Here is a 16,228-nt window from a genome sequence, read left to right on the forward strand (position 1 = left end):
ATCGCACAATATGTTTTGTATGTACCTATACGCCTCATTCGTGTCTCATAAAAAGTGCATCTTAGTATATATGTAAAAAATATGATTCATTATGTGAGGCTGTGTGTGCTTTAGTCCGTCTATTGTTCTTAATTGTGTTGTGTAATTTCTGATCTTGCACAATACTTGTAAAAAGGATTTTACTTCTGCGATTTGTGGACGTTGATTTTATCGATTTAATAAATAATCATCGATTTTACGTAAGTACCCAAGTGCATTTCTCTTATCTTACCTACTTTTGGTTTATTATATCTAGTAAGTACTTTATTATCTTATTAAGTGATACCTATAACTACGGATATTTTCAAAATAGCCTTATTTCAGGTAGAAAATATGGATTTTTTGAGTAGTTGGTGTAGAAGTACCAAGTTTTTGGATGGATACATAGTTGTCCTAACTGGAGGAAATACTGGCATTGGCAAAGAAACCGCTCTTAATTTGTTTAAAAGAGGTTGTACATTATTATCGTATTTTGAGGAGCTAGCAAACAAAACGGTGTAATTGCACGAAATAAAATTTTACAGAAGGAGCAATAAACTGAATAAAAACTGTTGAAGCTTTACTATAAATTGTACCATTTTTATTCACGAACGTTGGACTCAATCTTAGCTCAGTTTTAGGCTGCTTTGCTCAGAAATGAGTTCATGTTTGTATCCAGCTTTAGGCCGCTTTGCTTGGATTTGAGTCCAGATTTGTATTTTGCGGTGAGCCAAAAAAGTCCGAAAAAAAATTTTGGTCGGAAGTGTAGCTATACCGTTTTGTTCACCAGCTCCTAAATATAAATATGTATATTGTATACCAAATATAAATCGGTGATACAAAATATAATCAAAACTTACGAAGTTTTCCAAAATCTACAAAATTTTGTAGAACTAAGTAGGTAATTATCTCGAAATATTTATTTATAATTTTATTCACCTGCACTTCAAGGAAATTTCTAAATATTTTTTTGATACATACCAAAAATTGCGGAACCGGCAGGTTTCAAACCTGCGTGTTTTGGGTTCGCGCCCGACGCCTTGACCGCTAAATTATTTAGTTAAATTATTTAGAAATCTCAAAATATTGCGAGCTTTGAAGTAAAATTACTTGATCCGTTATTTTTCTAGGCGCACGGGTTATTTTAGCTTGTCGCGATACAGCCAAAGCAGAAAAGGCGAAAGATGATATCCTCAAACATACCAACGATGAACACAAGGGTTCCGTATCCATCGAAAAGCTAGACCTCAACAGTTTACGGTCGGTCCGTGAATGTGCTTCGCTCATATTAGCTACTGAGGCAAGGATCGACATTCTTATAAACAATGCAGGAATAATGATGGCCTCTAAAGGCACGACGGAGGATGGGTACGAGATACATATCGGGACGAACCATTTTGGCCATGCTTTACTGACGTTGCTGTTGTTACCTCGTATTCTAAAGAGCGCACCGGCGAGAATAGTGACTGTGGCATCCATTGCGCATATTTGTAAGTTTTTTTTAATCTACATCACTAAAAAAAATTAATGAATTTCAATTTTCATAGTAAGACTATATAGCAAGTGGGTTATCATATAAAACGGCTTTACCTGTACATTCTAAAACAGATTTTTATAATTAATAGTTTTTGATGCCGTGTAAAATGTCGGAAAAATTACCCGAGGTACGGAACCCTCGGTGCGCGAGTCTGACTCGCACTTGGCCGGTTTTTTAATTATCTCTATTATTGTAATGTTTTCAGGGTTATGTGTGAATGCACGTGCACTCGGCTCGCTTCGGCAGGACCCCGAATGGGTTCAAAATTAGTCGAACTTACATTGACTAAATACATAAGTATAGCCGTTACATTTCACGATTGTATAAACATTAAGATAAAACTTTTTGAAAAAGTTCAGTGGTCGTACGATCCATTTTCCAATGTGAAAATTTTTAGTTAATTTTTTGGCAGATCAATCCTGTTTTTCATTTTTTTAACTAGTTCTGAATTAATAATTGTGGGTGTGGGTGGTGTGTGTTATACAATAAGTTACGATAAAACTATGACCTTAAAGCGTTCTGTGCACTTTACCTCGTAGAAATAGAAAGATTAGTTAAAACAATATGTTTATTTCTTAACTTTTCTTTTGCAGGCATTTCATATTTAATGAATTGCTTTATCAGCTAGCATTTTATTGTTTCAGTGTCAAATTTGGATTTCGACGATATCAATATTGAAAAGACGTTATATCTTCCAATGAAGGCGTACGGTAGAAGTAAAGCTGCAAATATATTGTTCTCAAGAGCTCTTCATTTAAAACTAAGAGTAAGTACACACGGATATACTAATTAAAATGTGTAACCAAATGTACCTATACAGGGCGTAATTAGAGCGCTAGCAAAAACGAAGACAGGGTACTGATGATTTTTTATAAGATACCACAAACAAAAACTCAATAAATTAATTTTAAGAAACTGTTTTGAACGTTCACGCAAATAAAACATCTGACTGACGCTAGAGATCAACGAACGTTGCATACATAGATGCTGCGGGGTATGTCCTAGTGGATGCCTAAGTCATAATTACTTACTGAATGCCAATTTTCACTTGATATCCGTCTCTCGATAAATCAATCAGTCACTATTTCCTTTTGTATATTTTGAAGATTAATTTAACTATAGAGAAGGTAGTTCCAACACCAGTTTGTATATCTGGCCAAAAGTTAGTCTTCATTTACATTTTACCAGCCTGACTTGTGGCCTGTTAAACAATTTGTAAATGTCCCAGCCTCGTGCCAGCTTCTTTTAGGGTTCCGTACCCGAAGGGTGCCAACGGGATCCTATTACTATACTTTCGCTGTCCGTCTGTCCGTCCGTCCGTCCGTCCGTCCATCTCTCTGTCAGCGAATTTAACATCGCGTCGTGAACCTTAATAGATAGAGAGTTGAAATTTTCACAGAATGTGTATTTTTATAGCCGCTACAACATCAAATAATAAAAATTTCAAAATGGCAAAAAAAATGTTATTTCTTGTACGGAAGTCTTCTTGTGAAAGTCCAACTCTCACGTTTGACCGATCTTTTGCTTTGACTTTGATAATATTCCTTTCCAGGAGAATAACATACAAAATGTAAACACATACAGTTTACATCCAGGTATAGTGAGTACGGAATTGGGGAGGCATTTAGACAAATCCCTTTTTAATGGGATGACGTGGATAGTCAATAATGTTATAAGCTGGTTCATACGCTCGCCACGCTGCGGTGCTCAAACAACCATCTACTGTGCCATCGACGATGCCTGTGCTAACGAAAGTGGACTTTACTACGAGTGAGAATGTATTTTATTACTAGCTGATACCCGCGACTTCGTTCGCGTGGATGTAGGTTTTTTAAAATTCCCGTGGGAACTCTTTGATTTTCCGGGATAAAAAGTAGCCTATGTGCTAATCCAGGGTATAATCTATCTCCATTCTAAATTTCAGCCCAATCCGTCCAGTAGTTTTTGCGTGAAGGAGTAACAAACATATACACACACACACTCACACACACACACACACACATACAAACTTTTTTCTTTATAATATTAGTGTGATTGGTTTAAGGTTAAAATAACACATTCATCACTACCTTTTCATATTATCACTACCCTTATTATAAATGCGAAAATGTGTTTGTTTGTTGGTTTATTGGTCTTTCCTTCGATCACGTCGCAAAGAAGCAACAGATTTAGATACATGATTTTTTTGCATGCATACCTATTGTTAAAAACCTGGAGAGTGGCATAGGCTACTTTTTATCCCGGAAAATCAAAGCGTTCCCACGGGATTTTTAAATATCTAAATCTACGCGGAAGTTGCGAGCATCAGCTAGTTGTTAATAATAATATAGGTATTTATGAAGCAAATAGTTTCACAAATTTTCCTCTCTTATCTACGGTAGGTATACTCCTTTCTAAGCCTTTGTTTCGCTGCATAGACAGAAAATAAGTTAGAGAAATTATATTATTACTGTGTAAAGACATAGGATTGCGGTAAAAATAATTATAATTATTATTATTGCACTGTGCAACCTAGCCCTTATATTAATGAACCTTAGGCCACGAGCCACGAATACTTACACCTGTAAGTTTTACTCGCCTAAGTAGCTTACATAATTAACTCACGACTTTACTAATGTAAGCACTCTTAAAAGTACATTTTATATTAATAGGTAAGTTTGTTGTTAATTAATTACGTACGCAAGTTACGAGTACTTACGTGAGTAAAACGTAGAGGTATAATCGCGGCCTTAACTAGGGAAATTCAAGTAGATGCCGTTTATTTACATTAAATAAACTTAGCTCACAAAGTTAATTGAATGAATTTATATCCAACTAGCTGATGCCCGCGACTTCGTTCGCGTGGATGTAGTTTTTTAAAAATCCCGTGGGAACTCTTTGATTTTCTGGGATTAAAAGTAGCCTATGTGCTAATCCAGAGTATAATCTATCTCGATTCTAAATTTCAGCCCAATCCGTCCAGTAGTTTTAGCGTGAAGGAGTAACAAACATACACACACACACACACACATACAAACTTTCGCCTTTATAATATTAGTGTGATTTTTCTATTGATTTCAGTAACTGCCGCGTTTCCCGGACGTACTGCCAATGTAGTGATGACGCAACAGCGCTTAAGCTCTGGGATTTGACCCTCGAAAAACTTGACCTACGAGATCCATTTAAAATCAAAGACTCAGTTTTAAGTAGAATATAAATAAATTATTATTATTTAATGGCTCTATGCCCATCAGGTATAATGCACTTTTCAAATGGTGAAAGAATTTTTCAAATAATCATACCTACTTACACACAAACTCATAAAATTCATACTTTCTTTAGGATATTACAAGCTAATCCGCCCACTTTGAATGGTGGAATTACATATATTTGATTATATTTTATAGTCCTATAATGTTGGCACATCGCAATTGGCCTAAGCCCTCGGCGAATTGCGATAAGTGTCTAGGCCAATTGCGATGTGGTCCTAGGCAGTCCTCGGAAATAACCAGAGCGCTTGGTCCAAAGCCGAAACTTCGGCTTCTGCCGAACAAGTTTTCAAGGTAATCTAGAAGTGCGTAATTCCTAGTCCAAAGTCGACACTCCATTTTGCCAATTCAGTTGTGGACTAGGTAATCCAAGTATTATGTATTGAGTTTGTTTAGATTTTAAACAAAGCAATGTTTTTGAGATTTTTGTTTGTTGTTACTAAAATATAATATCACAATTTTGCATGTTCAATGTTCAAGTTTTTTAATAATAAAAAAAACCATTAGGTTAGTATAAGCCAGTTTAACATAAAGAAGGTATCTGTGCGTAACTATTACCTTAAGAATTATTATTACTTGTCTAGAAGATGATTGATGATTCAAGAATTGGATAATTATTTATTTATGCAAATATATTATTTAAAACGCATTATCTTGATTTTAATTTGAAAATATATAGGGGGTCCATCTAAAATAATGTCTTAATTTTCAAATGGTGATTTTTTTTTTGGAAATCGAATAAGTATCGCAGTCGTTGTAACTTTGTGCTCATAGACCCTACGAATCTCACTAATATTATAAAGGCGAAAGTTTGTGTGTATGTGTGTGTATATGTTTGTTACTCTTTCAGGCAAAAACTACTCAACAGATTTGGCTGAAATTTGGAATGGAGATAGATAATACCCTGGATTAGCATATAGGCTACTTTTTATCACGTAAAATCAAAGAGTTCCTATGGGATTAAAAAAACCGAATCCACGCGGGCGAAACCGCGGGTATCCTCTAGTTAAATATAAATTACTAGCTTATGTCCGCGACTTCATCCGCGTAGACTACACAAATTTCAAACCCCTATTTTACCCCCTTCGGGGTTGAATTTTCGAGAATCGGATTTGTGCGTCATATTAGCTATCTGCATGCCAAATCTCAGCCCGATCCGTTCAGTAGTTTGAGCTGTGCGTTGATAGAACAGTCAGTCAGTCAGTCAGTCAGCTTTTTCCTTTTATATGTTTATTTAGAAGATAGATTCGTTATCGACTGAGTTGCCGTGTGTGTTCTCTAAATCATTAATTTGTGTAAATGATGTTTTGGGTGTTTATTTAATTTACTTCTAATAGTGACATCAGACATTAAAATTATATTTACCTATTCCAAACGTATTATAAACACTCCATTGACAGTTTGATAAATATTTTTCAACATTTATCATCAAGTCCTAAATAAATAATTAATTTACTGAAGTGTGATTTGTTATGGTGTTAACAAGAATGAACCTTAAAATGAGACTACTAAGATCGGAATTTATGAAAAATGAAAATCACCATGATTTGGTAATAAATTAAAGGTAAATATAAAGTGCTTGACAAGTGGTAGAGTTTGAGGGGTTATTTATTAAGTTAACACGCTAAAGGCTGCATGCTCGCTTTTATTAATTAAATACATATATGACCTGGGATGTGAAAGTTATAGAAACGCCTTAATTGTTGCGTTGTAATAATATAATTACGTATGCTTGCTGTAAAGTTTTGAGTTTCCAGTTCCGTTTCCTTTACCGCTACTCCATTTCGTTTCAGTTTCGCTTGTGTCCTTACTACTGCTTGTGCTTAGTTTAACATAATAGTCTACTTTTACTCATTATGGAAATGAGATCAAGTGTTGCGTTTCACGACTGTCCATGCAAGATGCATGCATGCCTTCGACAGCCAATGAGGCTCTGTCGCTGGGCGGGTCTGTTTCCTGTTGAAGGGCTGAATAAAAAAACTTGCTCTGACTTGAGGTAAGCTACATTACTTCATAAGGTACGAATAATATAACGTAACATATCATAATTATAAATAAAAATCTCACACGAATTATATAGGCATAAATTGTAACGGTCATTTCAGGTTAAATTTAAATTCTACATACATGATTTACCATTGCTTAACACTTCTCGGACAATTTTCCCTGACCAGTACGAGTGCTTATCATTTCTTCACCAATAATCTAAGCCGCAACCATTTGGGTAAGTATTTTTTAGGTTTTAATCCAAAAAACAATTTTATTTCTTTAAATTAAAAAAAAACGAGCAAACGAGCAGGCGGCTGACCTAATGTTAAGTGATTACCGCCGCCCATGAATATTTGGATATAAACCGCCAATGCGTTGCCGGCCTTTCTGGAATTTGTAGGTCCGCCCCTTGAATAACCTCATGTTGTAAATTAGTAGGAACACCGCCGAAGGGAGCTAGTTGATTTTATAGAATAGCGTTGCCATTCTTGCTTGTTGAACGGTCCATCTTCTTTCAATAAGGGACGTCTGGTGAAGGGGTTTTAAAAAACTTAAATCCACGCGGATGAAGTCGCAAGCATCATATTTATCATAATTACAGACACATTTTTGCATAAATGTGTCTGTCTGTTACGTTTTTACGGCCCATCTGCTTAACCGATTTGACGAAAGGTACAGAGTTAGATTACATTCCGGAGAAACATAGACTACTTTTTCCGAAAAATGAATGCATTCCCACAACATTTAAAAAACATAAATTCATGTGGGTGAAGTGTTGGGCATCATCTATTTACTATAGAGACATCCTACTTTTTATCTTTTATCTTTTTTTTTTAAATCCTGGGGGAACTGTTTAATTTTTCTGAATTAAACAGTTCCCCCAGGATTTTTAAACATTCACGTGGACAAAGCGGGCCTCATCTAGTTTAAGAATTAAGTTTATGCACTCTAACTTTTTTGTGTTTTTTTTAGTTGACCTTGTGTTTTACACGACTAACTTAACTACTGCGTGTTTCATGGGTAAACTGGCAAGAAATTGGGCCTTACTCATACAAAAAGCAGGCTCTATTGAAAAAAGTGTTCTTCATATACAATCAGGCAGCAATGGTCCTGAGAGGTACACCAGAATAGCTTATTTCATGTTGATTTTATCTTTGGGTGAGTATTCGAATAAAAAAAGTAAAAAATTTGTACACGTCCATATTTGTATAATGAGTTATTGTCACAAGATTTATGAGTTTGGCTATATATATGCCTTTCTTCGTTGACAATTCACACTATTTCTATGAACTGTTATGCTCGGTGGCGCCAGCTGAGCCGACGGTTATACCTTGAAACTTCTATAATTATAGTGCAGATTCATAAACGCTCCGTTAGTGCGATTCAGATGCGTGTTCTACTTTGACTTCCGATTAAATTACCCGTGGTGCCATCTAGTGCGTGCGTCGTGAGCAATCAGGCTTGGGTTCGTGTATCGTGTGATTGATTGTAAATTGATTTCTTCGTATGAGTTACTTAAAGCAACATCTGCATGCGAATGTGGCGACCACCGCACTATAGTCCATCTGTCCGTCTGTATGTCACAAGTCACAACCATTTTATGACTTTAATTTATTTTTCAGTGGAACATATTTTGTCAGTAATCTTCAAACTGAAGCTCTTAATGAGCTGCGATTGGGAAAATGATACAGAAGATTTAGATTTCATGGAGCGCTTCTTTACATTGATCGCCTCTTTCGTGTTTGAGCTCACATCGTACAGCCATTGGAAAGCTGTACTGTTTGAGGTAAAATTATTTTTATTTTGAAACTTCGAATATTTTGTTTATCTTCAGGGTTCTGTACTCGAAGGGTGCCAACGGGACCTATTATTAAGCTTTCGCTGTCCGTCCGTCCGTCCATCTGTTTATCTGTCAATATTTATGTGTGCCCGTCTGTCTGTCAGTTTATCTGTCTATTTGTCCGTCCGTCTGTCTGTCAGCGGGTTGTACCTATCTCGAAAACTGTAATAGGTAGAGAGCTGAAATCTTCACAGAATGTGTATTTCTATTAAATTTCAAATTCTCTTGTTCGATGGTACGGAACCCTTTAAATTACAATCCTTTAAATTTCTTATTTTTCTGTTTTCTTATGTCAAAAGGTGGCCAACATACAATCTACTTTCCTATGGAACTTTACAGACGCTATGACGATGTGCGTCAGTTTATACCTAACCTCGTATTTCAGAGTCCTGAACAAACTCATCGAACATCAGCAACGTTTGGTAAAATGTTTACTTACTATCCAAAACAAAGTCTAGCAATCTTAGAGCCTCAATAGCTCAACCGGTAAAGGAGTGGACTGAAAACCGAAAGTTCGACGGTCCAAACTCCGCCCGTTGCACTATTGTCGTACCTTATCCTAGCACAAGCCTGACGCTTAGTTGGAGAGGAAAGGGGAATATTAGTCATTTAACATGGCTAATATTCTTTAAAAAAAAAATGGTGTGCTACTATCCTAATAAACATAAAAAAGACTCAAAAGCTTCTTCTTTTCAAAATTTCTTCCATTTACAGAAAATCACCCGATGGGAAGAAATCAGGTCCTATTACTCAGACTTAGTCCAACTTGTCCAAGTTGTCGACTCCAAAATGTGTTATTTAATTCTCCTGTCGTTTTTCACCAACGTCTTCTTCATCTGTAATCAAGTGTTTTCTCTTCTCAAGTAAGTTTGTACCATTATTTGAATACTGTTTAAAATACCCCAAAATGTGGGGTGTTATAAGTTTGACGTGTGTATCAGTGTATCTGTCTGTGGCATCGTAGCTCCTAAACTAATGAACCGATTTTAACTTAGTTTTTTTTTTGTTTGACAGCTGGCTTGATCGAGAGTATTCTTAGCTATACCTAATCTAAGGAAATCGGTTCAGCCGTTTGAAAGTTATCAGCTCTTTTCTAGTTACTGTAACCTTCACTTGTCGGGGATGTTATTAATTTTTAATTTACACTTGTTATATCCATAAATTTCAATGTTCCGTTGTTACATTTATTACAAAATAGAAAGGTAATAAAAGCTCCGCACTTACACAATATAACAATGCAAGGGTGTGCTCAGCCAGTTCACTGAGAGCAATTTTCTGACATTCCTTCTCATTTCCTCCTTCGAAAAGCTTTTTTTTTAAAGGAAGAACTTTCCTTTTCCGAATTCGGTAGAAATTTCACAATTTTCCGATTCGGTAGGTAATAATAATTAGTAAGGGAAATATATTTTGGGAGAAAACGCTTGGAAGATGACAATCACACACGATCGTCTTTTCTTACCTTTTAAGTCCGTTAAGCAAAAATAAATTACATAATATAAGATCTTTTTTCAGCAACAATTATCCCGATTTTATGGATTGTCATCATCAAAATTTTAAAGTGTAAGTAACATCGACCATAAAATTTTATTAGCAGTCTTTGCCTCATACATACGTAACGATTTATCGTAGCGATAAATCTATGCAGACCAGTTTGCGCAGTTTTATCGATCGTGTGTATGAAAAATCGTTGTCGATAATCGTTCGTCGGTGGCAGTTGCAATTTCTATCAGATAAATCGTTGTCGATTACATTTGCACAGTTGTATCGTTGCGTGTGGACGGCGATCGCTCAGTTCGGCAGTACTTCACGGAGCTTGCTAGTGTGCGCACGTGCACATCGCTTTCACAGAAACATGTCGGAAGACGAAAGAGTTGGACACCGCGAACTACTTCAAGATTTTATAGAAAGCTACAGAAACGAAACTTGCCTTTGGAAGACTGCATGTAAGGATTACCACGACCGCAACAAAAAAAATGCCGCTTACGACAGGCTAATCGAAAAATACAAACCCATAGATCCAAATGCCACCAGGTATACAGTGGTTAAGAAGATTAATAAATATATAAATATATAATATAAATATATAATATGCCAATCTTGCGGAGCGAATTTCAACTCACATAACAAGTTCGTATGAGAAAATTGCTTCCTTTTCATGAGCCAGTCTTTACACCATAGACTCCGCTTCTTTTTTTTCTTTAAACACATAACCAGGCCTAATATAGCAAGTGCGTCATAATCTTCCATTGTTAACATGTATCTTGCGCGAGCTTCTGCGGAGAACTGCCCGATCGACGCCGATATCGGAGGCGTGTGGAGGCACTAGGAACGTTCGATTTATCTGCACAGTCTGAAATCGCTACGATAAATCGTTACGTATGTATGAGGGGTTGAATCCCTTTGCACATCATAAAACTACAAGGTCTATTTTCGCTTTAAGTAACCTTGATTTACTGGAAGTGGTACAATGGTAAACCAATTGTATGGTCAACTATACAAACTTAAAAAAACCCAATAGACGTTGGGGTGCCAAGTTTCTGGAATGGCAGCTTGCACCGATAAGCTCAGCGTCGGAAGACTCGCCATTAGGTAGACTGAAGACATCAAACGAGTCGCAGGGAGCTGCTGGATCCAGGCGGCGTAAGACCGTTGCATGTGGACGTCCCTACAAGAAACCTATGCTCAGCAGTGGACGATATCGAACGATTGTAAAACGGTGTTGAGGTTATTAACTCGTGAGGTTCCAAGTAGGGCATAATCTCCGGAACTAATGGTCTGATTTTGAAAATTCTTTCATTGACATGTGTCTGTGTGTGTGCCTACAATCTACATTATCAAAAATGCACAGCTGTTACTCTAAGTCGTACCGATGAAGTACCCTACCGGTAAAGCCGTGCCGCCAAGCGATTTAGGGTTCAGGTACGATGCCGTGTAGAAACCAAATGTAGTATGAAAACTGCCACACCCCTTCTGTGTTAGCCTGCTTCCATCAGACTGTATCATCACTTACCACCAGGTGAAATGGCAGTCCAGGGTTAACTTGTATCTGAATAAAAAAGTAACTATAAATTTTTATTATGTCAAATTAATATTTATTTTTGTCAATAACTTCACATGTTTCTTTAAGATCATACAAAAGTGTGGAATATTACATTTACTACTGCTACTCGTCTATATTCCTGTTCGTGAGAGCCACCATGACTTCTTTGATGGCTGCGAACCTCCATACTGTGGCTACGGAACCATTTTATATCTTACAACATGTACCAGCGTCGGATTATACAATAGAGGTGAATGATTATAATATCTATTCTATACTCCATATTACAGAGTATAACCAGAATGCTAACAAAAAAGAAGACAGGAAGAAAGGAGGATAGGACTACGAAAAAATATTAAAAATCCTGTATTTTTTAAAAGTTCACAATATATTGCAAACAAAACATCTGACTGACGCTAGAGGTCTATCTAGGTAGAAACGCTTTAGTAACTAATATTTGTATCTGTGGTTTGCCAGATTTTCGTTAAAATATTTGACTTCAAAATTACACAAGTCCAAATATTTACATAGAAATCTTTTACTTAAAAACTCTAAAACTAGATATTTTTACGAAAATCATGCAAACACAGATATTAGTTTCTAGAACATGTTTAAAAATATTATTTTTTATGCCTTTGCTCATCATTCATTCGATTTTTGGGGCTTGCGGAATGGTTTCTTCCCTTTTAAAAAAAAATACAAATCTTTGAGCCCCTGTAATTTTAAAACTACATATTTTTAGAAAAATCTACAACATCACAGACATTAGTTTCTAGAATATGTCTGCAAAATTTCATGGATTTTGGTCGCTTGATATTCAAATGAGAATGGGGCTACGATTGTATGGAGTAAGTGACGGAGACATACCTGTTACAGAACTGATGAAAAGTATACAGCTTTGGTGAGATCTTTTTAAAAGAACTTAACAGAGTTCGATCCATCCCCTTTATCGCTGGCTTTTCCGCCTTATTCTTCACAAAAACGACGCAAAAGTTACAAAACCTTTTTAAATAAAGTATGCTTAGAAGAATCCTTGGTAAAATCAACCATTTTTTCTTTTCTAGGTACAAAGATTTATTCGTCAGACTAAATACACAACAACAGCTCTTAGTGGGCTGTTTTTTGACGTGACCAGAGGAATGATTCTAACGGTAACAACAATTACTAAATAACGAAATTTTGAACCCCCGACACATTTTTATTAGAATTTGACATTTTTATTGGAATTTTTTATCACCGGTCCCATAATTTTTATACTTACCTATTTATATATACACATGTTTCCAAATATACAGCCTAGGATAGATGCTTTAATGTACCTACCTACTTATACAAATGAAACTCGCTGAAAGTGAAAAGAAAATATACCTAAATTAAAATTCAATTGGACCTGCAGGTGCAATAATCCAATTTCTATTAATAGATCAATCGATCTAAGCGATCTGTTTGCAATCAACGCTGGAGCAATCAATTGATAAAATTGTCTTTGCGAGCTTTTCCTTATCTAAAGCATTTGTAATTTTGATTTCTAAATAGATTTATCGAAGAGCTCAGGATCCATTGAGATATTGCAGACTTTGCTTTATTCGGCATGGAATTAAATTCAATAAAACTTTGAATTTAACACTTTTACGAGCTTTGTAATATTCGAAGACCATTAAACATGTTTTTTTACAGGTAATTGGAACCATAATAAAGTATGAACTCGTGTTACTACAATTCAGTGTAAAAAGATATGAAGCTATGCAATAAATTATTATCTACGGACCGTTAACTTATACATTCTTGATTCGATGAAATATCGTAATATTTTGATTGATCTTCCATTGATGATTTTATATTTTTTATGAAAACTATCCATCTTCCATCGTCTTTCATCAAATTCTTGTTCGCTTTAGACGAATCGATTTAATATACTTACCTACTTAATAAAGTATTTTGCTACTGTCCGAAATAAACATTTTTTTAGAAAGGTAGAGAATATTGAAAAATGTTGTATGAATTAAGTATAAGTCGAACATAGTTGTGAAAAAAATAAAACAATAAAAACCATTGTTGTTTTATTTGCGTTCTAATATTCCAAGTTACTATGCTTACTTAAGCTTAGATACAACTTACAATATTATTAGACTTAAAACTAGTAAGTAACTAGTAACTGCAGTAAAACTAACTCGTACGTGATTATCGTTGACACCATCTGTAATGGTAAAAAAATATTGATTTGAAAATCTAAATTTTAGCAGACTACAACCACCGATTTTAGGTAAATCGATGGCAACAACTCGTTTTTCTTACAACTTCATGTCCAGTGAGTGTAATAGGTAGGTAGGTATTAATATTATAGACACCTTCACAGATCACGATTGGCTTTTGTTGGAATAGTCCTTCCGTAATGTATTTAACAAGGTGATCAAGGAAAAGGAATTAAGAGTGCTGGTAACCTAGTTAGGTAAGACATTGGCCTCCTTCGGGGGTTCAATCCCGGGCATACATCTCCAAGTACTCGGAGTTATGTGCATTTAAGCAATTAAATATAACTTTAACGGTGAAGGAAAACATTGCCAGAAAACGTGTATGCCTGAGAGTTCTCCATAAAGTTCCGTGTGTGGGGTCTATCCATCTGCACTTGGCCAGCGTGGTGGGCTATGGTTAAACTATTCTCGTTCTGAGAGGAAATCCGTGCTCAGGTAGTGAGACAATGATGGGTTGATAATGATGATGTCAAACAATGCAATGATCACTACAGATAAATTGTGTAATTTTTTTGCCCACCTGTGGTGAAGGCCAAGGGAGGGTTATTAACTACATCTATTGGCCTGCGCTTGACTGCAATCACACCAAACAGAAGATGTTGCAGCCTAAGGTGGGGCGCGCCTATCCAGAATGCGCCTATTCTCTTCTAATGAAGGTACCAATACATATATATATTGAAAACTAGCTGTGCCCGCGACTTCGCTCGCGTGGAATAGCTCTCGGACGCTCAGGCGCGAGGCGTGTAGTACGTACTCTGTACGTTAAAAATGTTCGCCGTGATTCTTTAAATTGACATAACTTTTTTATTTATGGACCGATTGACATGAAATAAACACTAAATATTAAGTGAAGCTTACTATAATATATTAGTGTAAACCGTATCTAAATCGAATAAGCCGTTTCTGATATTAGCGTGCACAAACACACAGACAAACAGACAAAAAAAAATTAATTACAATTTCGGGTTCGGCACCGATATAATAACAACCCCTGCTACTTTTTTTTATATATTTCCATTGTACAGACACCACTTTTCTACAATTTTATTATATGTATATAGATATTACAGCTACCCGGAAAAAACGGAAGTTTGAAGGGCATTCGATATTCTAGCTGTACGTATAAGAGACGAGGTAGCAAATCGCTTAAAGCATCGAAGCAAAACTTACAGAAAGTATGGTTCCTCGTGTGACGTAGAAGACCTGCAGGCCACTTAAACATACTTTTGTATAGTACACCTGATCCATGAACCGCTGAAACTGAAACCCATAAAAATACAATAAAGCAGTGTTCCTATTAGGCGAACAGTGAGCTAACTGTCAGCCTCTTAATAGAGCCTAATATATATTCTTAAATTGTGTGTCCATACATCGCCTTATGTACGCTGTGAAAACAGAACAAACAGACAGACGTCTGTCTCGCTTTCATAAATTAATATGGATTCAATACGCGCTGAAGCTGATAAGCTGGGCAGCGCGTATTGTATATACGCTCTGCCCAGCCCATGATATGCATTATATCGTCATTGTACATCAGTTATATTGTTACCCTATTTAAGTCCCCCATCAAGAAGATTTCTTTGAAAGATCAAGTTTTGTTAAGAATTTTTTCAAAATTACCACTCTCCGGAGACCATACTGACCTGGAAATTGTAAGCTGAAGCAGGCAAGGTATGAAGAGCTTGTAAAGGTTCACGGCTTAACGTGTGGAGATGCGAGGTTAGGATTGAAACTGATAGTGCTTTGAACAATCGAACAGTAGCCACACTTAGTTTGTGTAAAACCGCCCACATGTTTGCACTGAAATAATAATAATAATAATTACAAGTGTAAATTAAAAATTTATAACACCCCTGATAAGTGATGGTTACAGTAACTAGAAAAGAGCTCATAACTTTGAAATAGCCGAACCGATTTTCTTCGATTATAGCTAAGAACACTTTCGATCAAGCCACCTTTCAAACAAAAAAAACTAAATTGAAATCGGTTCATTACTTTAGGAGCTACGATGCCACAGACAGATACACAGATACATAGATACACAGATACACAGGTCAAACTTATAACACCCCTCTTTTTGGGTCGGGGGTTCAAAAGTAGGTAGGCATATTAAAATATGCTATGTTTACCTCTATCAAAATGATAATATTTTCTGTACGTTAAATTTTATTTTATTGAAAAGGTGCACAAAACAGGTTGCAACTAAAAAGAGGTCAAAATATAAGTAGGTGGGTACAACTTACAACAATAATGATGATCTTAATCTGTTGTATTATTTTTTGTGTGCACAACATTAATAAATAC

The 16,228-nt window shown here is 35.9% G+C and overlaps 2 protein-coding genes across 2 annotated transcripts; both read left to right on the plus strand.

Annotated features, from left to right (window-relative positions):
- The first annotated feature begins 363 nt into the window (after positions 1 to 363).
- On the plus strand, positions 364 to 4,751 carry LOC123864592 (retinol dehydrogenase 11-like). Its single transcript, XM_045905154.1, has 5 exons — positions 364 to 490; positions 1,149 to 1,508; positions 2,200 to 2,321; positions 3,108 to 3,325; positions 4,616 to 4,751. Exons 1-5 carry the CDS (start codon positions 373 to 375, stop codon positions 4,749 to 4,751), a joined length of 954 nt encoding a protein of 317 aa, XP_045761110.1. The 5' UTR covers positions 364 to 372.
- A 1,953-nt stretch (positions 4,752 to 6,704) lies between these two features.
- LOC123864606 (gustatory receptor for sugar taste 64f-like) lies at positions 6,705 to 13,424 on the plus strand. Its single transcript, XM_045905185.1, has 10 exons — positions 6,705 to 6,799; positions 6,909 to 7,027; positions 7,765 to 7,950; positions 8,415 to 8,578; positions 8,932 to 9,054; positions 9,347 to 9,495; positions 10,145 to 10,192; positions 11,772 to 11,922; positions 12,737 to 12,823; positions 13,350 to 13,424. Exons 1-10 carry the CDS (start codon positions 6,705 to 6,707, stop codon positions 13,422 to 13,424), a joined length of 1,197 nt encoding a protein of 398 aa, XP_045761141.1.
- The last annotated feature ends 2,804 nt before the right edge of the window (positions 13,425 to 16,228 follow it).

Source organism: Maniola jurtina, chromosome 4, assembly GCF_905333055.1.
Source record: "Maniola jurtina chromosome 4, ilManJurt1.1, whole genome shotgun sequence".
NCBI classification, from domain to species: Eukaryota; Metazoa; Arthropoda; class Insecta; order Lepidoptera; family Nymphalidae; genus Maniola; species Maniola jurtina.